Source organism: Naumovozyma castellii, chromosome 6 (genome assembly GCF_000237345.1).
Source record: "Naumovozyma castellii chromosome 6, complete genome".
Lineage (NCBI taxonomy): Eukaryota > Fungi > Ascomycota > Saccharomycetes > Saccharomycetales > Saccharomycetaceae > Naumovozyma > Naumovozyma castellii.
Genome location: NC_016496.1, coordinates 718,738 through 741,652, shown reverse-complemented (window position 1 = coordinate 741,652; position 22,915 = coordinate 718,738). Strand labels below are relative to the sequence as shown.

At 36.7% G+C, this 22,915-nt stretch overlaps 7 protein-coding genes and 1 non-coding gene across 8 annotated transcripts; 2 read left to right on the top strand and 6 right to left on the bottom strand.

The window, feature by feature from the left end:
* Positions 1–377: 377 nt before the first annotated feature.
* CHC1 (clathrin heavy chain) lies at positions 378–5,342 on the bottom strand (the record flags this gene model as incomplete). Its single annotated transcript, XM_003677157.1, has 1 exon — positions 378–5,342. The coding sequence occupies one exon, from the start codon at positions 5,340–5,342 to the stop codon at positions 378–380; it is 4,965 nt and encodes a 1,654-aa protein (XP_003677205.1).
* An 824-nt stretch (positions 5,343–6,166) lies between these two features.
* Positions 6,167–6,970, top strand: CHO1 (CDP-diacylglycerol-serine O-phosphatidyltransferase; the record flags this gene model as incomplete). Its single annotated transcript, XM_003677156.1, has 1 exon — positions 6,167–6,970. The coding sequence occupies one exon, from the start codon at positions 6,167–6,169 to the stop codon at positions 6,968–6,970; it is 804 nt and encodes a 267-aa protein (XP_003677204.1).
* Positions 6,971–7,256: 286 nt separating this feature from the next.
* Positions 7,257–7,328, bottom strand: NCAS0Ftrna8H. Its single transcript has one exon. It is a non-coding gene; the product is annotated as a tRNA-His (tRNA).
* A 2,273-nt stretch (positions 7,329–9,601) lies between these two features.
* Positions 9,602–12,337, bottom strand: GPH1 (glycogen phosphorylase; the record flags this gene model as incomplete). Its single annotated transcript, XM_003677155.1, has 1 exon — positions 9,602–12,337. The coding sequence occupies one exon, from the start codon at positions 12,335–12,337 to the stop codon at positions 9,602–9,604; it is 2,736 nt and encodes a 911-aa protein (XP_003677203.1).
* A 716-nt stretch (positions 12,338–13,053) lies between these two features.
* On the bottom strand, positions 13,054–15,234 carry KRE6 (beta-glucan synthesis-associated protein KRE6; the record flags this gene model as incomplete). Its single annotated transcript, XM_003677154.1, has 1 exon — positions 13,054–15,234. The coding sequence occupies one exon, from the start codon at positions 15,232–15,234 to the stop codon at positions 13,054–13,056; it is 2,181 nt and encodes a 726-aa protein (XP_003677202.1).
* Positions 15,235–15,599: 365 nt separating this feature from the next.
* On the bottom strand, positions 15,600–16,406 carry CUR1 (Cur1p; the record flags this gene model as incomplete). Its single annotated transcript, XM_003677153.1, has 1 exon — positions 15,600–16,406. The coding sequence occupies one exon, from the start codon at positions 16,404–16,406 to the stop codon at positions 15,600–15,602; it is 807 nt and encodes a 268-aa protein (XP_003677201.1).
* A 694-nt stretch (positions 16,407–17,100) lies between these two features.
* TDA6 (Tda6p) lies at positions 17,101–18,387 on the bottom strand (the record flags this gene model as incomplete). The annotated part of the gene is made up of 1 exon (XM_003677152.1): positions 17,101–18,387. The coding sequence occupies one exon, from the start codon at positions 18,385–18,387 to the stop codon at positions 17,101–17,103; it is 1,287 nt and encodes a 428-aa protein (XP_003677200.1).
* A 1,121-nt stretch (positions 18,388–19,508) lies between these two features.
* Positions 19,509–21,413, top strand: TPO3 (spermine transporter; the record flags this gene model as incomplete). Its single annotated transcript, XM_003677151.1, has 1 exon — positions 19,509–21,413. The coding sequence occupies one exon, from the start codon at positions 19,509–19,511 to the stop codon at positions 21,411–21,413; it is 1,905 nt and encodes a 634-aa protein (XP_003677199.1).
* Positions 21,414–22,915: the final 1,502 nt, after the last annotated feature.

Here is a 22,915-nt window from a genome sequence, read left to right as displayed (position 1 = left end):
CTTTTTCTTCTTTTTACTTGATCCTTTTCGCCCGAATTTCCGATTTCGCAAAAGGGAATCTCCGAATGCGAACAATGGCCATTTTTGACCCATTCTCTAACTCCTCTTGACAGCAGTATAATCCATTCTTCCTTCAGCCGTTGCAACTGTTGGAGTAATACTGAGGAGATTGGACCCACACAGAATGAAACTTTAAGTAGATATTGTGTCATTAAAGATATACAACTATATTAAGATATTTTACAATTTATAAAACTCCCTTGTCCAGGTATAAAAAAGTTACACACATGGTGTCTTGAAATGGTATGAAAAAAAAACAGAAAATAGTAAGTCGCTTAGATTCCCTCAAATCTAAATTCAACTTTCTTGTTCATCAGTTAAAATCCACCATTGAAACCATTAGTGTTAGCGCTATTCATTAACATCAAAGGTTGACCAGAGGCATTTGCTCCTGCTTCACCAGATTTTTCAGCTAGTTGCTCCGAAAGTTTTTGAATATTTGTTTGTTGTTCCTTCTTAATGGAAATTTCATAAGGCTTAATATAATCATCTAAGGAATTCAACCATGAAAGTTCTAAAACAACGTCATATTGGATGAGGTGGTATGCTGAATACAACAGAGCAACAAATGCTTCCTTGTTGCCAGTTTCCACAAAGTACGATAATAAATCTTCTGCAACTTTAGGGTCCTGAGAAATTGCAGCGGTTTCAATTGCATCCTTCCAAAGCTTCTCATTCTTCAAGATAGTCAAACACTTGGCCCATTTCTTATTTCTACGGTATAACAGTGCGGCAATCTTCTTGAAAAAGATTAGATCATGAGTTTCTAATGTGGCAGCAAGACCCAATTGGTCAAACTTATCATAAGCATCGACAGCATCTTGTAGAGCCTTGTAATCTTCTTCCTCAATAACTAATTCGTGATAAGCTTCGTTAACCACAGAGTTATTCTTTGGTAGAATGTTAATTAAGAATGGCTTAATTAGAGGTAAGTTATCAGATTTGGCAAAGATCTTTACAGTTCTTGGAATATCTAATCTTGGAGTTAAAACAGATAGCAGATCAATTAACAAAGATGGATGTTCTTTAACATAAAAGTTAATAGCCTTGTAGTAAATTTCCAGATTGGAAACCTTCACAATAACCTCCTTGAAATAAGAATGATCCAGATCCTTCGTAGATTTATCGATCATGACCAAAGCAGCATTGTCCCATTCATCATAATGAGCATATAGGAATACCAGTTCTTGCCATAGATGGGCGTCTTCCACAGCTCTGATGACCTTAGGAATATTAATTCTTGACCAGAATAATTTTAAATGTTCAAAGGTCTTCTTTGGTTCATATTTGGAGTAAAGAACGGCTAATTCGGTAAACATACCCATATGAGCTCTTTCAAGACCCATACCAGCTTCAAACAAAGAAATTAATTCATCAAAGTAACCATTGGTCTCATACTTATTAACCAATTCATCTAATTCCTCCGCATGAATAATCAAGTTTAGACCACAGATTTGTGCTAATCTAAACTCCTTCTTTTCAATACAAGCATCATTAACTAATTTCCAAACCTTGATATTTGAAGCCTTTCTGGCAGTGTCAACAGCTCCTTGGTAATCATCCAAGTAAACTAAAGTAGATGCCAATTTAGAATAGTTGGAAATACTAGCATAACATAATCTTGCAGCCTTATAATTCTTCAATTCAAACAATTTATCACCTACATTATCCAAATTGGCAACATTTGAACCGGCTAAGATATTTTCAATTTCATGAATCTTGTCCAGTTGAGCATAGGCCAAAATTAAAGAACCGTCAATCTTGGATTCCTTCAAGGTCTTTCTTGCCATCAGCAAGTATGGGATTAACTCTTCATATTTTTCAGCTTGTTCAGCAATGTCAATAACATTTTCAAACTTAGATGGATCTTCTGCCTTGATGTAAGAATCAATAGCATCTGGAATACGTAACCCATCTAATTGAGCAGTACCCAATTGGGACCACAATTCTGGAGTATTAATTTTGTCAACGTAGGTAGCAGCTCTATCCAAAGACATGATTTCTTCAACCAAGACACCCAAGGCCTTACTGTACATTTCGTGCTTATCATAGATTTCAAAGGCTTCTTCCTTCAAATCGTTGGCAATACACAATGGAGCAATTTCATCAGCATCGTAGTTATCTAACTTCTCAATATAGTTGGAAACTTTGGTTGGTTCGTACTTAATTGCAGACAAAAGTAATAGTCCTTGTAGAGCAACATTATCATTGAATGGAGAAGGTTCTAAGATAATCTTTTCTAACAATTCGATTAATTCCAGCTTCAAATCGTTACTCATGAAAGCTTGAACGGTTAAAGAAACTGGTTCAGGATCAGTCAATTCAGGAATACCAACAGAGATAACAGAATCAATCAGTTGACGTCTATGAACATTTTCAGGGTTCAAAACTTTATTCCATAATTCTGGATCAGAACGTTTTAACAAATACCTAGCTTGGTATTTGTACATGGTGTTTTCATTGGTGATTCTGATTAAATCATCATCATTGGAACCTTTGTCATATGCGATATAAGCTAAGTATGGATCTCTCTTTTCACAGTAACGACCAACATCTAAAGTATCGTATTGGTCGTTTTCTTTTAAGAACTTCTCTGGAGAATTATTCGAATCGATGTAGATTTTAGCAAGAGCATTGTAGACAGCTTGGTCTTGAACACCTTGATTTAGAGTAGCTTCCAGGAAGGGCAATAATAGTTTCAATTTATTTCTCTTTTCCACTTCAGTAGTTAACTCAGCAATTGGAACTTGGCCTAGAACTGATTGTAACAAGTCTTGAATGAATTTCTCATCACAGTCCATATCTAATAAGGCGCCAATAACTTGGGCAGTTCTTGATGGATTAATTTGTTGGACATAAGTTTCAATGAATTTCAAATTTTGAGATTTGTATAAATAAAGAATTAATTCATGAACAAAGTTGAAACGGTCACAAACAACAACCAATGGAATTTGGTCGTTCAAGTTGGCGTCCTTCAAGAAGTTCTTAACTCTTTCTGGGTCATAGACATTGTTATCTCTGACAATTCTTTCAATCTCGGTGAATTGATTCATCTTGGCAGCAGCTTCAATATATTTGTAAACAACATCCTTATCTTCAGTTAAGTTCACTAAGGAGGCCAAATAATAGTATAAACCTTCAGTGGCCTTATAGTCTTCGAACATCTTAATCAAGGTAGCAGAACCTAATAAATCGGAATATTTAGTCGCCACTTGCACGATAATTTGAATATTAGCTTGCAAATTGTTGTCCATTAAGGCTCTCAAACATGCTAAAGATTGTTCCACATTTAATTTACCAAAATAAGCAATTAACCAGTCAATTGGTAAGGCATCAGTATGAACAATACATCTCTTAATATCTGTAATATCGGTATAGTTCTCCAAAGCTCTCTGGTATAAATTTGCCTTTTCAGCTAAAGAGGCAATAGTTGGTTTATCATAATGGGAGAAAATATTGTTACCCATGATAGCATCAGCCACTTGTGGAGCATGTAATAAGTTGACTTCCAAGACACGGGTTTGCAAATGACCTTGATCTGGAGTGTCAGATTTTAGAGCATCTAATAATAGAGAAGTACCTTGTTGGATATGGTTTTGAGAGAAGAAAATATCAGCAATCTTTTCAATATCCAATTGTTGGGCGGTTTCAGGATTTTGTAACAAAGAGATGGCAAACTCAGAAGCTCTATCTGGAGAAGTTCTGGCAATGGTAGAAATTAGAACTAAGAAGTTTGGTTGGAAATTCACTTTTTGACAATATGGAATAATTTTTTCAAATTGTTGCAATTCAGCCAATGATGAGATAACCTTTGGATGACATTGTGCTCTTAAATAACATGCCAATGATAATGTGGTGTCGAATGGCTTAACGATGTCACCTAATTCTTCAGAACATTCCAATTTATCTTCTTTCAACCATTTTTCAAATAGTTGTTTTCTGTCCTGCTGTAAGACTGGTCTAGCTAACTCAATAGTTTCTTCTTTATTTAATTTCCCCTTATCCAATAAAGTGGAGAAATATAATAGGATTGGAGAAATGGCACCTGGTGCAGCTTGAATATTTTTCAATCTATTGATAGTGTTTTGGTTTCTTAATGATTGTGATGAAGCTGCAATCTTGGCAGCATTTTGGTAATCGTTTTGTGCCAATAAGGATTCAAATTGCTTTGTAAATAAATCATCAGCACCTGGAAGACCACCTCTTGTTGCCACAGTTAGCGCTAAGGAAACATTTGATAACTTATTTAGGATATATGGAACGATTTGAGAAGTTGAAATTTCCACTGCTAAAACTTGACCCTTCTTGTTAATACAGGCAATACCATTTTTTTCATGATATGAAGTTGCGGTAAAGACAGATTCTGCTGTAATTCTGTTAACAAATAGATTGGTACCAGTTTCTAGTTCATATAGGTGAATGAACCCATATTTGGTCAATAAGTAAACAATACCATATTTTTCTGAAACTTGCACAGCAATTGGGAAATCATTAGTAGCATCAGGTGGGAAAAAAATTTCGCTATTTTTCTTTTGATATTGAGTAGGCAATGATTGATCATGGTCGATTTCAATGATTCTCAATTCACCTGTTCCAGTAGTAGCGTTTCTATTACCTGTCACGAAGACTTGAACAGGACTACTTCCATTACCTTCCAATAAGATGTTTGTGAAGATAGCGACGTGTCCGTCAATTGCTTGAGAAATATTACGTTGTTTGGAAAATAATTGAATCTTACCGGCAATACGACCATTTTCTTGTAATATACCCACCACAGCAAACCAATCTAGTTTAGCGTTTGCGACAAAGTTAATAATTTGGGTATTGTTCAAATTTGCGTGTCTTGCGGTCAAGACGGTAGGTCTGGCATCTACAACGCCATCAAAGACATTGCAGATCAAGACTGATTGAGATGTAACTAAACCTAAAGTTTCATCATTTAACCATTTCCAGAAAATGATTGGTTCCGTTAGGGTAAACGATTTCAATTTTGTCTTTGTCTCCAAATTGAAGATTTGCACAATGGTTCCATTAGCTCTCACGGAGATAACCATTTGATTTGGATGCATTATGGCAGAATCACCACCCATGTTTTTCTTAGTCACTTGATTTCCATTGGCTAGATCGACGATAGACACCGAATTGGAACCATCATGGGATTCTCTTACGGTAACATAGTGGTCACTTTCGAAGGTGGTTGATCTAAAGTCCAGGGATTGAGGGGAAATCCCTAGAGAGGTTAAATCGACCAATTCTGTAAATTCAATAGGCAGATCACTCATGTTATTGTTCTTGTTGTTCTTGAGTTTCTATACAGAGGTTGAGGGAGAGACTGTATCGTAAAGCTCAATTGCAGACGATTGGTTCTGATTATTGAATGTACAGCGATAAATGTTTCAGTGGAAGAAGTTAATTGTCAACTTGTTGCAGTTGAAGAAACTCGCCAAGTGGCCCGTTTCTCGAGGTTAAAGGGGGGCTGCGGGCTTGGTTAGGGCTTGGGCCGACAAGGAAATTTTTCCTGTCTAACGTATGGGGTAACCCTTACCTTAATAAATATATAAGGGTTTCATCTAAAGTTTATTAGGGTAGCAGGAAGGCTTAAGATAGGTCAATTTAGGGTAAAACTGAATTTATCTATTTTGGGAAGCTAAAGTAGTGAAATCGACAAAATCTAAAGTGATAAAGATGATTATATCAATATAACCAAGTGTGAATGTATTTATTGAGTTTAGGTGACTCAATGGCATCAAGTGGAATAATGTATGTTTTCTGCCTGAGAAACCCATGGATCAGCGATATAATTATTACAACAGGAAGTTTTTTCTCCAAGGAAATTCATTCCCACCTGATTTAGTATTACTACAAATATATTTACGTAGTATTTAACTGTTCTATGTAGACATTTCTTGTTTACTGCCTCCTCTATTTCACATGGCAAATAAAAACTCGAGAAACAAGATCCGCGAAACACAAAGCAAAAACAAAACAAACAATCGTGTCAAATAAATTCTGGGAAACATCAAGCCTATCACAAAGTCCCTTCATTCATTGCTCTTGTAAAATTTATACATTGTCCTATATATACGTATTAACAAATATCGTAAATATGATTCCCGAACAGAGCCACCTACTGAATGAGAACCCCTTCGTCGATGGCAACGACGAATTCGATTCACCAATGAACGGCTCTTTAAGTCCAGTGTTAAGCAGAAGAGCATCCAGCATATTTTCAATGGACACATCTCCTTTGCCTCCCCCAAATGACACAGATCTCCAAAAATTCACTGATGATAACTTACATTTTTCCATGATAAGAAACTTACATTTAGCAGACTATATTACAATGCTAAATGGATTCTCGGGATTCTATTCTATCATCAGTTGTCTCAGATTTACATTGACTGGGAAACCTCATTACGTTCAGAGAGCACATTTTTTTATATTTCTAGGAATGTGTTTTGATTTCCTAGATGGTAGAGTTGCAAGGTTAAGACATAGAGCCTCCTTAATGGGTCAAGAGTTGGATTCATTAGCAGATATGATCTCCTTTGGTGTGGCCCCTGCGACGATTGCATTTGCTATTGGATTCCAAACAACAGTAGATGTTATTGTACTTTCCTATTTCATCTTATGTGGATTAACCAGATTGGCAAGATTTAATGTCACTGTGAATCAATTACCGAAGGATGTTTCAGGGAAATCTAAATATTTTGAAGGGTTACCAATTCCAACAAGTTTAGTATTGGTATTGGGAATGGCATTATTCGTGAAATGTGATCGTATTTCTGATAATATACCATTGGGGATCATTAGAGAGGGTAAATTTTTAGAATTTCATCCTGTGGTTCTAATATTTTTTATCCATGGATGTGGCTTGATCTCCAAGAGTCTAAAGATTCCAAAATTATGATTATAACCTTAACTTTTCCCATTGCTAATTATCAAAAAAAGGAAGGTCTAGCTTACAAATTCTTTTTAAACTATATGTAAAATGCATGCATTATCCACAGAATTATTTACTTATTAATCATCAATCGATTGAATCAATATCATACATATATCCTGTGCATACTGTCACTTGCTCATCAATTTACAAAAACCCAGTCACCTTGCTCGTGCGGGTATGTCTTTCACCAATATCTTTCAAAAAAAATATCACAATATGAACATCTGGGGTTATCATGGTAAAAAATAAATGCCATCTCCAAGAATCGAACCTGGGTTTCATCGGCCACAACGATGTGTACTAACCACTATACTAAGATGGCATATATTTTACAATTTTTGTATTATGACCGATATTACTGTAAAAATAGTTTTGTCACGTGCTATATATTGTATTTATGACTGGCTTTACTTACGTTTCGTTTACCAATGGATGTTGATGAACATTATACTATGTTCCCAACAAATGTTGATGATTAATTTACTAAATTTAGTTCCAAACAACTTTGTGTTCCGGCTGATCATGTGTTCCGGTTAGTCAAGTTGTACAAGTTTTCTCGAGTGTTCCGACTAGTACTCCCTAATAAAGTCTTACAGATTTTGAGAGTGTTCTTTTACATCCGAAGATCATTTCCCTTGGAACGGTGTGTTAAATCTAGACGATTAATACGTTAACCAATTTAGGAAATACATTGAAGAAATGTGAAAAACTACTATGCTAGATAAAATTGTGAAAACTATAATGAACAGTTGGACTAGTGTAAAGAAGATGAATGCAACAAAATAATAGAGAGCAAGGTGAGCAAAAGGCTTACTCTGAACTTCCAGGCAATTTAATACCTTATCATGACTTAGTTTCACCAAAATTGTTAATTTAGAGAAATTGTATACGAGCTAATTTGCTAAAAAATACAAAAGGCAACTACGTAAAGGACACTGGTAAAAATTGAGAAGGAAAAAAATAACAAAGATCAACAGTTTTGTCTTAGATGCTGGCATTAATTTCCAAAATAACTGAATGATCATGATAATCTAGCATACAGCTGTTATAATATCAACAACTATTGTAATTATACGCATTCCTTCAGAGTAGACAGAATTAATGAAATTCAAGTAGGTGAATAAGCCAGGTAAGAAGCATATCATCCAAACCATATTAATAATAATAGAAAAATGGTATCAAACTATGATTTAGGGTATGGTCAATTTTCTTCCTCAATGGAATACTCAGAATTTCTATCACTTTCATTTTTTGAGAGTATATCTTTTTTCAAGACCTGGTATCCCAATAATATTTATTTTAATAGAACTCATTATTCATTAGTGTTTTTATTAATGCAAAATTTAATCTCTTCAAAAGTTGAGCACTCAATCGTGTATTTGCTTGAGGGAGTTTAGCTTATATATGTTTCCTTATTTGCTCGTGAACCTTTTTTAAATCTCCAAAGATAGCTTACCTAATCGTTGTTCAAAGTCCGACCCCCATTGTTTTTTTATCATTTAATACCCAAAGAACTTCAGACACATCCAACTAAGAGGCTGTCAAAAAAAAAGAGTAAAGCTATTGAATATTAGTATGAAATAATAAAAACATTCGATGGATCTGAACAGATAAGATAAGTTGTTATTTAAAAAGAGTTTTTGTCACAATTTGAGTTTCAAAAACTTACCGATATCACAATCATGAAAAAGTAAGAGTTATGCTAGCTGCAATAATTCCCAATAAAATGAAAAGCCACATTTCTAATTCATACTTTTTCCTTCTCGACAAGAAACACAAGGCTCCTAGAATGTTGATAACCGATATTGTATAAGAAAAACACAGTCTAATGTCTTGCATCTCTTCATTATTTTTGATTATATTCAGCCGGATGAGTTTGGGAAAGGGCACCTACTCCATTGATCGCCAATAGTTTAGGAAAAAAGTATGAATTAGAAATGTGGTTTTTCATTTTATTGAGAATTTTTGCAGCTAGCATAACCCTTACTTTTTCATGCCTGTGATATCAATAAGTTTTTGAAACTCAGATTGTAACAAGTATTTCAAATGACAAATGTTGAGATTATTAATTCAGACCCATCGATTGTTTTTCTCATTTTGTTATAATATAGCTATAAAATTACTCTTTCTCTTTTTGACAGCCTCAATTTATCATTAACTTCTATGGAGTTGGTGTAACTCTTTTATTGCTGTCCTTGGGATGTTTAAGTCTAAGAAGTGAATCAAGTTACATATTTGGGGAAAGCGTTACATTTGGAGTTTGTGCCATTAATCTTCATAATTCATGCGCTCATTTGGCACAAAACGGAAGATGATTACGTAATTGGGAAAAGAATACTTATATATAAAATGCCTTGGATTTTTATAAAGATTTTTTAAATGAGTTTCATCTCTTCCCCTAAATGGGAAGAATTATTCTCACATGCATTCGAATAGAGCCTAAACAGTTACTTCCCACCTTATCAATCAACTTCAATCAAATTAATAAAATAAAAGTATTGTTTTAAAATCTTATATAAATATAGAAGTCATTAAACATAAAAATAGTAGACAGAGAAATAAAAAATTCATCAAAATCTATCAAGGATTGATTATTTATTTAACAGGTTCAACGTTCCAGATTGTGTCAGCGTATTCTTCAATACAACGATCACTACTAAAGAAACCAACGTTTGCTACACTTAGGATACATTTCTTGATCCATTCACTCTTTTGATTATGATACACTTGATCAACCAATTCTTGAGTGGCAATGTAAGAATCGAAATCGTCACTAACCAAATAGTAATCACCGTGAAGCTTAATACTATCAACCAATGGTTTGAATTCGTTTGGATTTTCTGGGGAGAAAGTACCATTTTCAACGTATTCTAAGACCTTGGATAGATCAGTTGGTAAAGCTTGGGCATGGTATTGATGGTTGTATCTTAATTCTTCCACATTTTCACTTAGATTACCGAATAAGAAAATGTTGTCTTCACCAATTTCTCTTGTAATTTCAACATTAGCACCATCGACAGTACCAATAATCAAACCACCGTTCATGACGAATTTCATGTTGGAAGTACCAGAGGCTTCAGTACCAGCAGTAGAAATATGTTCACTTAAATCACTGGCAGGGATAATAATTTCAGCCTTGGAGACATTATATTCTGGGACAAAGACGACCTTAATTAAATCTTCGATTTCTGGATCATTGTTAACCACTTCAGCAACAGAGTTAATCAACTTAATAATTAATTTAGCCATGTAGTAACCTGGAGCACTCTTACCACCAAAGATGGAAACCTTACGTGGGTACTTCTTGGAAACTTCTTCAATCGAGGCACCATTTTCAATCATGGTCTTGATGGCCAAGTAACGATAAATCACACCAAATACATTCAATTGTTGACGTTTATATTCATGAATACGTTTCACTTGAATATCGAATAAAGTTTCACCAATATGTTCTCTATCAATGATATCGACACCATCATTCAATTTCTTAATTAAATCAGCCAAACGAACCTTATTTTGATGTTTCACTTCGTTCCATTTTTCTTGGAATTTCTTATCATCTGCGAATTTAGCCAATTGAGTCAAATTAGCCATGTTTAACAAATAGTCTTCATTTGGATCATTCAAAGTGGTACTGATCAAGTCAGCCAACTTTGGATTTGCTTGTTTCAACCATCTTCTTGGAGTAATACCGTTAGTGACATTAGTAAATTTGGATGGACCGTAGAATTTGACAAAATCAGCAAAGATAGTAGTCTTGATTAATTCAGAATGTAATTCAGCGACACCATTGACCTTATGAGAACCAACAATGGCCAAGAAAGCCATTCTAATTTGTCTTTCAGAAGAATTTTCTTCAATGATGGAAATACGGTTTAATAAATCGACATCCTTAGGGAATTTCTTAGCAACATCTTGTAAGAAGAACCAATTAATATCGTAAATGATTTCCAAATGTCTTGGTAACAAGTGACCGAATAAACTAATTGGCCATTTTTCCAAAGCTTCTTGCATGACAGTATGGTTAGTGTATGCAAAAGTATTTTGACAAATGTCCCAAGCCTTATGCCAGTCCAATTTTTCCAAATCGACTAAGATTCTTTGTAATTCCACAATGGCTAAAGTTGGATGAGTATCATTTAATTGAATGGCAATTTGTACAGGGAATTCACTCCATGGTCTCTTACTCTTCTTGAATCTTCTCACGATATCATGCAATGAAGCACTACACCAGAAATATTGTTGTTTCAATCTTAATTCTTTACCTTGTTCGAAATTATCATTTGGATACAAACAAGCAGTGATGGATTCAGCACGTTGTTGTTGTGCTACAGAATTCTTATAGTCACCACTGTTAAATTTGGCGAAATCGAATTCAGTAGTTGGACGTGCTTGCCATAATCTCAAATTATTGACATTATTAGTCTTGAAACCTGGGACTGGGAAATCATAAGCAACGGCAAGAACTCGTTCACTACCGATCCATTGAGATGGAGCCAAAGTGGAACCATTCTTATCTGGTCTATCGACGTACCCATAGAAAGTCACTGGAATTTGCACTTCATTACGTTCAATTTCCCAAGCATTACCGAAATTCAACCAATAATCTGGAGTTTCCACTTGATAACCATCGATAATCTTTTGGGCAAAGATACCGTATTGGTAACGTAACCCATACCCCCAAGCAGGGATATTTTCTGTAGCCATTGAATCGACAAAGCAGGCAGCCAAACGACCTAACCCACCATTACCCAACCCGGCATCAGGTTCTTGTTCCAAGACATCTTCCAATTTGAATCCTAAGTCATCCAAGGCAGAATCAATCATTTTTCTTGGTTCCTTAACCGCGGTATCCTTTTCCACTTTCGCGCCGTCAATATTGGTATCCTTAGAAGTGTCCTTCGAGATATCCATATTAATCAAGGCGTTATCCAGTGCTCTCCCCATCAAAAACTCCAAAGAAAGATAATAGACTCTCTTTGGATCTCTAGTGGTAAACTTTTGCTGGGTCTTGTTCCAGTCAATGATCAAATTATCACGAACACTCATTGAAGTAGCTTCGTAAGCGGCTAAATCATCACAATTGTAAAGAGATCTACCCAGAGTGGTCTCCACGTGATCGATGAATCTGTCCTGGAAGTCTTCACCTTCCGTGAACTTTTGCACTTGATGCTTCGTCCAAAGGGAACGAGATTTCAAGGGGATGATGGAATCGATGGATTTGATTTCGCTGGGCAAGAACCCGGTCAGCCTTCTTGTTAGACGAGGGATCTGTTTTGGGGAGCTTGGCTCCTCGGTGATCATGTCATTGGTGGTACTAGTGCTAACCATGATGAACGAGTGATTGTGTTGTATAGTAGCAGCTAATTGTGTTTCTTGTGGTGGTGGGAGCGAGAAGTAAGAAGCAACCAGGGAGAGACGATTGCGTTACACGGGAAGGGAAAAGGTATTTATAGGCAGGCGGTGGGAGAAATAGGGAGATCCCACCACAACGTGTGCCAGACAGACAGACAGACAGGTGCCAAACAGAACAGAACAGAACAGAACAGGTTCGGTTCCCCCCTGAACATTACCCTCCGTATCGGCCCCCTAATTTCGCTTCGCTTCACGCCGCTTAACCGGTCTGCCTGGGTTACGTAAGGTAACGTGAAGAGGGTGCTGGGGTAGCACAACAATGCCTGGATGAGTCGCTGGGAAGCTGGAACGAACTGGACTCCACTGCCGAAAATCCCTCACCGGTGACACAACACAGACATTGTCTGGACAACCAAGGGTCTCACTATAACCTTATTAATAATACTGATATCGTTTGGTCGTGTACATATCTATCCATATACGCACGTACGTATGTTATACTATATAACTCTATAAACACGGAGAGACGAGACGAGACGAGACGCTGTAACCTGTACTGGTGCTCTCATTCTCTGATAAATGCCAAGTGTGTTTGTCGGTGTGTCTCTTGATGGCAGATTAACATAACATTCCCATCCCCTATTTTATGCGTCTTGTTCTTTTTTTTTTTCGTTTGTTTCATTTCATTTTCATCATGACGAAGCCTTAAACTTAGAACTCTTACAATTCCCAGTTAATTGATTCTTAGGGAATGTGTAACCAGCTTGCTTCCAACTTGTCAAATTGGCATCAGAATATGCATTCAAATGTGATTGAATGTAATCATATGTAGGGTAATCCTCGGGATCACACGTGATTGATTGCGTATCATTAGGTTGGTATATTCTCACGTAATCAATCGACATGGTCACAGGGAAGAAAATGTATTGCCAATCAATGTATGCCCAATTGTTGGAAATACCTAAATTCATAATAATGGACATGGGTTCTTTACTAATTTGTCTCCAACCAATGTTACCTCTTGGATGTAATGCCTTGGCATAAATGGTAAAGGTGGGGACATCACCAACAAACCAACGAATATAACCATCATCATCATCATTAAGATATTCAATGGCAAATTTTTGGAAATAACCACCATCTGGACCAAATTCATACCATGTGGTATTTAATGTAGACACTGCAGAGACAGCTTGTTGGAAGGGTCCACCACAATATGTATTCATCACAGTTGTAGTAAAATTATAAATTTCAATAAAATCATAATCGGGGATGTACCAAATATCAAATGGTGCCACTTGTAAAGATTGAGATGCAACACCAACACCAAGGGTAGTATCCACTTCACCTTCAATAATATCAATTTCAGGAGCACCTCTACCAACACCAGGATTAGGATGATCTTCACCATCACAAGTACATGCACTTAATTTTTGCCCTGGTAAATAAGAAATACCATCAGGTGAACTTTGATTTGGTGTAATACCAGCGTCACATGAATCATATGAATATGGCCAAACACCATCCGTAGTACCTAAAAACCCAGGTCTAGCTAAATTACCCATGGTCCACAACCCAGGCCATAACCCTGAAACTCTACCATAATTAGGTAAATTTGCAGAAATTTCCAAGGCACCTTGAGTGAAACATACTTTATTCCAACTTTGTAACATACCTGATCTATAATATAATCCATGATTTTGGAATGCATCCATAGTTAATTGTAATGTACCATTCACGGTAGTGGATGCATCGGGAGAATACCATTCTAAATCCTTAGTAGCATCGTAATGAATATCTGGAGCTGTCCAATATTGATCATCACCATCGTAAAAAGTTCTTCCTTCAGCATTAAATTCATCTGAAAAGACAAGCCCCCAATAAGAATCGTCCTTTGCCTGTCTTGAATATGCACTCTTGGGCGTATCTGGATCCACTAACGACGTTCTTATAGCGGATAATTGTGGATATTGATATTGTGTTAAATATTGAATCACTTGAGTGTCCTTCCCATGTTCAGTAGCCCCAGTGAAAGTTAATGCAGGTAGAATGACAAATATCACTACGCCCGCGAGGATAAGAAATACAACACCAACAAGACCACCAAAGGATCTCTTATCCATATATTTGAAATCATCCATATATTTCCTTCTATCTAATCTTGCCTCTTCCTCTGGATCAGGGTTATGTAAATAATCATCATTTTCCTTCTCTTCCGTTAATAGAGGGAATGATGATGCTGGATAACCACCAAATGGTGAAAAATCTTGCTCACCAATGAAGGGGTTACTTGATGCAAATGATTCTGTAGAGGGTAAACCAGGCGATGAAATATTGGAATTTGCGTTGGTCGTTTGAGAATTCGGATTCACCATGGAAGTGACTCGAGAACCAACTAATGGATATCTATCGAATGCAGGTGGAGAAAGAATATCATTAGTGGATATCCCCGTACTTAAAGATGTGGAGGATGGTAAACCTCTCTGTGGGGGTAAGAGAAATGAAGAATCTGGAGCTAGATTATTACTACTGCCTCCATTCTTAGAATAATAACCTTTATATTCTGATACAGCTGCTGGATTCTTGTTTATTTGTAGTTCTGAATTATTATGCATCAAAGACATATTGCTATCTTCTCGGTTTTGATAATGAATGGAGGAAGTGTCTGACCTTAACTCATCGTCATCATCCTGTTCTTCATCGCTTCCTAAGAATGGCTTTGTGCTTCTGCTAGTTCTTGGGAAATTCATAGTTTGATCGTTCAAGAATGGTTGATGTTGATCCACTTGTAGTTCAGAGTCATCATATTCTTCTTGATTCCCGAGGCTCACTGCACTAACATTATGCGATTCTGTTAAATTCCTGATCGCCATGCTTGGTCCTTTTTATCTTCTTATAGTAGTAGGTTTTCCGGTTTAGACTGAGCAATGAGATTCAATGAATGCTGATCTTCCAGGCGTAGTGATTAGTTATAAAGAGTTCTGCAGCCTGAAACTTCTTGACCTTTGTCGATCAAAGCCCTCTCTGTACTTTCTTTCTATTTTTGTTGTTAGTTTTTCAACCATTGAAGGAAAAAAAAGAAAAAAGACCCGACGCGCCAACTTCGATCCACTGTCCCGATTAGGAAATTTGCAATTGGCGACACGCGTCAGTTCTGGCCAACCAAAGTGGCGCAATTGGTTTTGTTCTTTGCAAGCATGACACAAATTGAATATCTATTGTCTTGTCTGTCTACTTATCATATATCGTTAATTATAGAGGTGCTACTGGGGTCGTCCGCAGCGAGCAGAGTTTGATATCGCTCCACTTCTTCATCGGGTATTTCCTCCAGTAGTGGAGTGTGCTGTATCATGCTTACATATGAAGCCTGAGTCTTTGCAAACGAGCGCGCACTGTCGAATTGTACTTCAATATTCCTCACCGACTTGCTTCTTTCCAACAACTCAATTTTCATAACGGCAAACTCGTTATTTTCGATCATGTTGAATCCTAACAATTTCGCATCATCAAAAACTGCATCCAATTCAAAATCTTTAGAGATATTATCGCGTGCACTTCTCACGTTTATTTCATCTCCTCTGTGGTTCAATTCAAGTTCGTAATCTTGGAAAAGTTCCCTTGTAATTCGTTTTCTAATTAATGACATATTCAAATGGGGTAGCACACTTTCCAGTAGCGCATCTTCATCTGGTGTTTCCTCCATATACAGTTGATTTCCGGCAAAATCCTCGACGATTTGGTACACTGGACGATAATACTGTTCCCTTAATTCAAGTAATTGTTTATGTATTTCTCTGGAGAGAATGCGTTTGGGTACGCTTTTGAGAATGCTCAATATGTAACCAGAATTCGTCTTCGCTACAGAATATTTCAACTCTTTTGAAGGATCTGCCTGTCTCTTGCTCTTACGTCTAGGAATAAACGTCTGATGTTGGTTTCCCTTCCTCCTCTTCATCTGTGGCTCATCTAGGTTATCTGGCAAAAAATTGTTCTGGAAAACGGGCAAAGTGGCAAACGTAGCCGGACTGGATAAATAAGATAGCATGATGATTTATTTGTTGGAGTTCTCTGTAAAATGCTAATTTCATGCGGCCTTCTTAGGAAATAATTTGAGTGTTAACAAGTAAGAGAGATAAATCTCTATTATATAAGTCTTGCCATGATCCCCTTCTTCCCAATGTCTCCTTCAAAAATTTTCAGAGCGCAAGTAAGCGCCTAATTTATTTTTTTCTAACGCGTTCTATGACGTTCCCTTAGAAATTTCTAGATCCTTCCCTTTATTTACGTAAAGTTAGATATTGAGAAACAGCTTCCGTTGGTGTTACTCCGTCGTTAGTTGCAAGAGACAGTGGAGGTTGCAAGCATAAGAGCCAAAGGTCCTCTGCTCAGATGAGTCTTTTGATAGAAATTTGTTACGTACGGTTCTCTGGGAAGATACCGCTAGTGGTGAGTTCGTCATAATATGCCCCCGAACATATATCGAAAAAGTAAAGAATCTATTTAGGAAATCAAAATGTCATTGGCAACAGCAATCATTTCTTGTAAAAAATATATACGGGATATGGTAAAAACATTCATAGAATACAGAGAGTGTTAGTTCCCGTTTATGATCGTAAATCTGTATCTACTTCCTTGATGTATATTTGGAATATGAGTATTAGTTTCTTATTAGGTAAATTATTTGAAAAAAGAATATTTAAATTATGCAAAATCTATATCAAAGAATTAAAGTCCTTAAGTCACCCCGTGTAATAATCCATTAAGTAGCATACGATTCCTCTCCAAAGAAAAAATCTAAAGATGCTTCTTAGCCATTTGGGTCTAATCTTATATAATAGTACCCCACATCCATCACCTGTGTTTTCCACTTCAGTAGCTTCAAACCCACTACCTCTCTTAATTAATTTTCTAATAAAGCATCCACCTCTAAACTTTGATTTATTATTACCACATATGGTCAACCTATCCAATTGTTTAAAGAGGGGCCCCTTAGGTCCCACCACGTATTTCCATTGAACAATAGGAAACCAAGTTTGCCTTGGGTCCGTCAATGGTAATTGTTCATCACCCCAACGACCCATCCAATATAACCATTCCACGCCCAATTCCTTTTCTCTTTCACCTTGGGGCCAAAATGAAACTCCATCGAACCTATAAGCGTAAAAATTCAAAAGTGGATCCCAAATCCTACCTCTATCAGTGAAATCACTTAAGGGCATGAAAAATAATTCAGATGGTAAATCATGAGAGAATTGACCTGATGAGGCATAATTGGCATGTGTACCATATGCACTGAAGATGACACGTCTTTCCACTCCACCCATGGTATCTAGTTTTTCTAAACTGGTAAAACGGTAAGCATCACCACCACTATGTGCACTTAACCTGACATATTTGGGCACTCCATTGTGGAATCTTACCAATGTGTGTTCCCAATCTCCTAAATGAGACCCCCAGGGACCACTTGACATGACAAATGGACCTTGATTAAATGCGTAGAAGTAAAACCAAAAGGCATCGACCCATCCATTACCTTTATCCACGACTATTAATAGTGATGGTGAATTTTTAATGTATCCGGTGTCGAAGCTTGGTTTGTTACCAAAGATCCAGGAAGGATCCTTCGTAAAATCATCCAGACATGTGAGGAATGTCTCTGAACTGGGAATATATTGTTTTGTACCATTAGGAAACCGAGTGACATATATGGGTTTCAAGTCTTGTATGGTCAGATTCTCCCTTATTGTGTTATTGTGTGCGTCTGTCAACTTAAAATGTTTGATAAACTCTACTATATCAATTGGGTAATATTTTTCCTCACTATTAAGGTGCACCATCGGACAGTTGTCCAGTATGTAGTTGGGTATGGTGCTTCTATTCGGTAGACTTTTCGTTTCGTTAGTAACCTTTTCTGGGTCTAATAGAGGCAAAGACCTCTTGTTGTGACTATTTCCCCTAGCTGTAGTCCATTGCAGTAGTAATAGTATTAGTAATAATTGTAATTTTAATAATTTGTAAGATATCATTGTTGTTTGAAACGTTGGTTACATTTGGTTCCTTGTGTTTTTTCTCTGATTAACAAGATAACCGTTCCACGACGTATTAATAATAATAATATATATATATATATATATGTGGGCATGTGACGCTTACTACGTGATTACATAAAGATGCGCGCCATTCTGCTTCCTCGAGGGGTATTTATCACGATTCATTGTACGGTAGTCTAATGTGGCTCCAACGACTGACTATTGAGTTCCTCGGGTAGACCGTACCCACTCAGGAAATGATATTGCCGTTCGATCCGGAGATTTTTCCTCGAGGAGTGAAAAGCGCGATAAACGAATCGTACTCCGAGGTCACGTGGCTTTGTTCTCGAGGAAGGACTAGTACGCAACCGCCGACCAACATTTCAAGTGTTGATTAATTACTCAATTAAATAGTCACAAGGGTGCAAAAACATACATATAATGTTCTTTGGGTCGGTGACAACCAATCAATTGGTCGAACAAATGACCAAGTGGCCAATCGACGCACGGCCACGGCCAGTTATATCTTCAGAACAAGAATGTAGAGTACAGTGCGTACCTTAACATCACCGATATGCCTCCCCTACCGAACAACCCCAATACTGCTCAAACAACGCTGATTAGCCATCAACCATGGGTATACACACAAGGTCTATATATATCGCTCGATTGCGATACTTCGCATTACCCCTTTGGTCGTTAATTCCCCCTTTGGGCCAAGCACCAGTGCGCTAATTACGACTGGCACAGAAAATCCCGCGTGAATGCAGCGCTGCGATTGGGCCGGGTCCTGTTCAGACCCTGCACAACAAACAAGTGGGATACTGATTCTACGTGAATTAATTTTTCAGCTCCATCCTGATTCAGGATATATAATCAATTGATCCAGCGTTCAATCAGCAGGGATAGTCTTAAAGTTAATCTTTTCCTTTAAAGAACCATAAGTCGCATAGTCTCATTAAAATTTATTTCTTTCTAGCTAGCGTTCATTCATATATACTCAACCCCCCTCATTGCATGAGACAATAGAGAATTACATCAAACAACACACAAATTAATAACTAATAACTAATAACAGCTAAGCAAAACAAAACAAAACAAAAACAAAATTTGCTACAATGAATGAACAACAATCAATCAAGTCATTCGATAGTAGCAGCTCGTCCATAGGTGACGAGAGTCAAGCACCGGAACAATACGTCCCCAAGGAGTATACTGCTGATGGAGAGGCAAATTCTAGGGGTAACCAATTAAATCTAACGAGAACAGAAACGGCAAAGACATTACAAGACATGGGGATGACCTCAGAAGCTCCCCTTCCAGATATTAATGCACCCCAAGGTTCTAAGAAGCCTGCCATCTTCCCAGAAGAATATACAATGGAAACTCCAACAGGGTTGGTCCCAGTCGTAACGTTACAATCCATTGGTAGGAATTCAAGTGCCATCTCGCGTACAAGAACAAGACAAATTGAAGGATCTAATTTTGAAAATGAAGAAGGTGAAGGCGAATCACCTTCTTCGCAAAGTTTCCTACATAAATTAAGAACCACACAAACACAACATTCTGTTTCGACACAGACCGGAGAAGACGAACCAGATAATCATCTGGATCCAGAAATTGAATTCGTTACTTTTGTCACAAACGATCCAGCAAACCCACATAATTGGCCCCTTTGGATTCGTTGGACATATACTATCTTACTTTCCACTCTGGTCATTTGTGTCGCTTACGGGTCTGCTTGTGTCACTGGTGGTTTTGGTACAATCGAAAAGAAGTTTCATGTATCATTAGAAGCTGCCATTTTATCATGTTCTTTAATGGTGATTGGGTTTTCCGTGGGACCTTTACTTTGGTCCCCCGTTAGTGATCTTTATGGGAGAAGAGTTGCATATTTTTTTTCCATGGGCCTTTATGTCATTTTCAATATTCCATGTGCTATAGCTCCAAATTTAGGGTGTTTACTAGCATGCAGATTTTTATGCGGTGTTTGGTCCTCTTCGGGACTTTGTCTAGTCGGTGGGTCTATCGCTGATATGTTTCCTAGTGAAACAAGAGGTAAGGCTATTGCTTTCTTTGCATATTCCCCTTACTGTGGTCCTGTTTTTGGTCCATTGGTCAATGGGTTTATTAGTGTTTCTACAGGGAGAATGGATTTAATCTTTTGGGTTAATATGGCTTTTGCCGGTGTCATGTGGATAATCTCCTCTGCAATTCCAGAAACTTATGCCCCAGTGATCTTAAAACGTCGTGCTGCTAAATTGAGAAAGGAAACTGGTAATCCTAAGATTATGACTGAACAAGAAGCCCAGGGGATCACTTTTAATGAAATGATGAGTGCATGTGTCATCAGACCATTAAAATTTTCAATTACCGAACCAGTTCTATTCATGACATGTTTCTACGTCTGTTTAATTTACTCTCTATTATACGCTTTCTTCTTCGCATACCCTGTCATTTTTGGTGAATTGTACGGTTATAAAGATAATATGATTGGATTAATGTTTATTCCTATTTTAATTGGTGCCTCTTTTGCGGTGTTAACCACTTTTTGGTGTGAAAGTCAATATCTAAAATTAGTTAAAACACGTAAACCAACTCCAGAAGATCGTCTTTTAGGTGCCAAGATTGGTGCTCCTTTTGCTGCTATTGCATTATGGATGTTAGGTGCCACTACATACAATCATCGTATGTGGTTGGCTCCTGCATCTTCAGGTATGCCATTCGGTTTCGGTATGGTTTTAATTTATTATTCACTAAACAATTACATTATTGATTGTTATGTGCAATATGCATCTTCAGCATTGGCTACTAAGGTTTTCTTAAGATCAGCCGGTGGTGCCGCATTCCCATTATTTACTACTCAAATGTATCACAAGCTAGGTTTACATTGGGCTTCATGGTTATTGGCTTTCATTTGTACTGCTATGATCGCACTACCATTTGCATTTTCATATTATGGGAAAGAGTTAAGACATAAGTTGTCTAAATTCGATTATTCAATTGACGCAATTGAAGATTAGAATGCCTGCATCTTTTGTAAAATAAATGAAGTCACTAAACAGTACAAGTAAATAGTTAACTAAATAAATAAATAAAAAAAAAAAGTGAAAAAACAATATAAAATATATTTATGAGAAGAGAAGGAAAAGGCAAGCAAGTCTTTTGAATAAATGTTTAAAGCCATCTTGGTTTTCAAACTCCAGGTCTAACTGCTGGAAACTGGGATGATCAGCTAGTGATAAGGTCTAAAAGGTGAATGGTATCTACTGATTTGGTATGAAGCGACTGAACTTCTCCCCCATTTATGGGGGATGAAAAGAATGTAGATGAGCTAGAATTATATAATTGTCCGAGAACGTCTTCTCTCATATATAAAATTTACATAGTATGTCGCATTGTACAAACGACTGCGTGTCGGTCTAATAATTCTTTCAACACAATTCTCTCCATTTTTAAATATTTGATCCCTTATAGATGCCTACTTTTATTGGAACTCATTATTTTAAGCGGTGTGACAGTAGTTATAATAATTTGTAGGTAATTGTGGTTGTTTTCAAAAGTTTCTTTAATTATAAATAATTTTGAAAGCAAGACTGAAATTGTTAACTGAATAAAGAAAAAATAAATAAATATCACCAATCCTTTTGAAGTTTTTAGAGTGACAAAATATCTCTAAACAAGAAGTAGATTGAAAAAGTTAAGAACCAAATGGCATCCATCATTCTTGGGGATATTAGGTTTGTTTATCCTCAAGGAAAATGTCAAGCAATTATTTCAGGAAGCTCGCTGTAGTAGGACCTATACTCGAAAGAGGTTGGTTAGTGTTACAAGATATTCTTAATATCAACTATTTAGTTTTTCCAAAGGGTGAAAATTTATCTCCTGATGAATTGAATGTTTTTTTAATAGTTCATATGGCTAACTGTCTTCTTCCTTGTTTCGTTAACCATTGGAGGTTGATCAACACCGCTTAAAATAATGAGTTCCAATAAAAGTAGGCATCTATAAGGGATCAAATATTTAAAAATGGAGAGAATTGTGTTGAAAGAATTATTAGACCGACACGCAGTCGTTTGTACAATGCGATATACTATGCAAATTTTATATATGAGAGAAGACGTTCTCGAACAATTATATAGTTCTAGCTCATCTACATTCTTTTCATCCCCCATAAATGGGGGAGAAGTTCAGTCGCTTCATACCAAATTAGTAGATACCATTCACCTTTTAGACCTTATCACTAGCTGATCATCCCAGTTTCCAGCAGTTAGACAATATTTAAACACTTCTTCTTGGTAAATCTTATGTATATAAAAACTTTAGTGGATGATCTTTGGGTTAATCTTTAGAAGAAATTTACCTGAATGACAAAGTTGTGATCCATCTATTCTACTTTGTCTACCCAATCGCATTCACAATTTTTTAGTTTTCGTTCGACTATCTACTTTCGTTTTTAAAACATGTCAGCAAATTCTGAAAGTTTCATCTTGCGTTTGCTCTTTGATTAAAAGGTTTCCAAAGC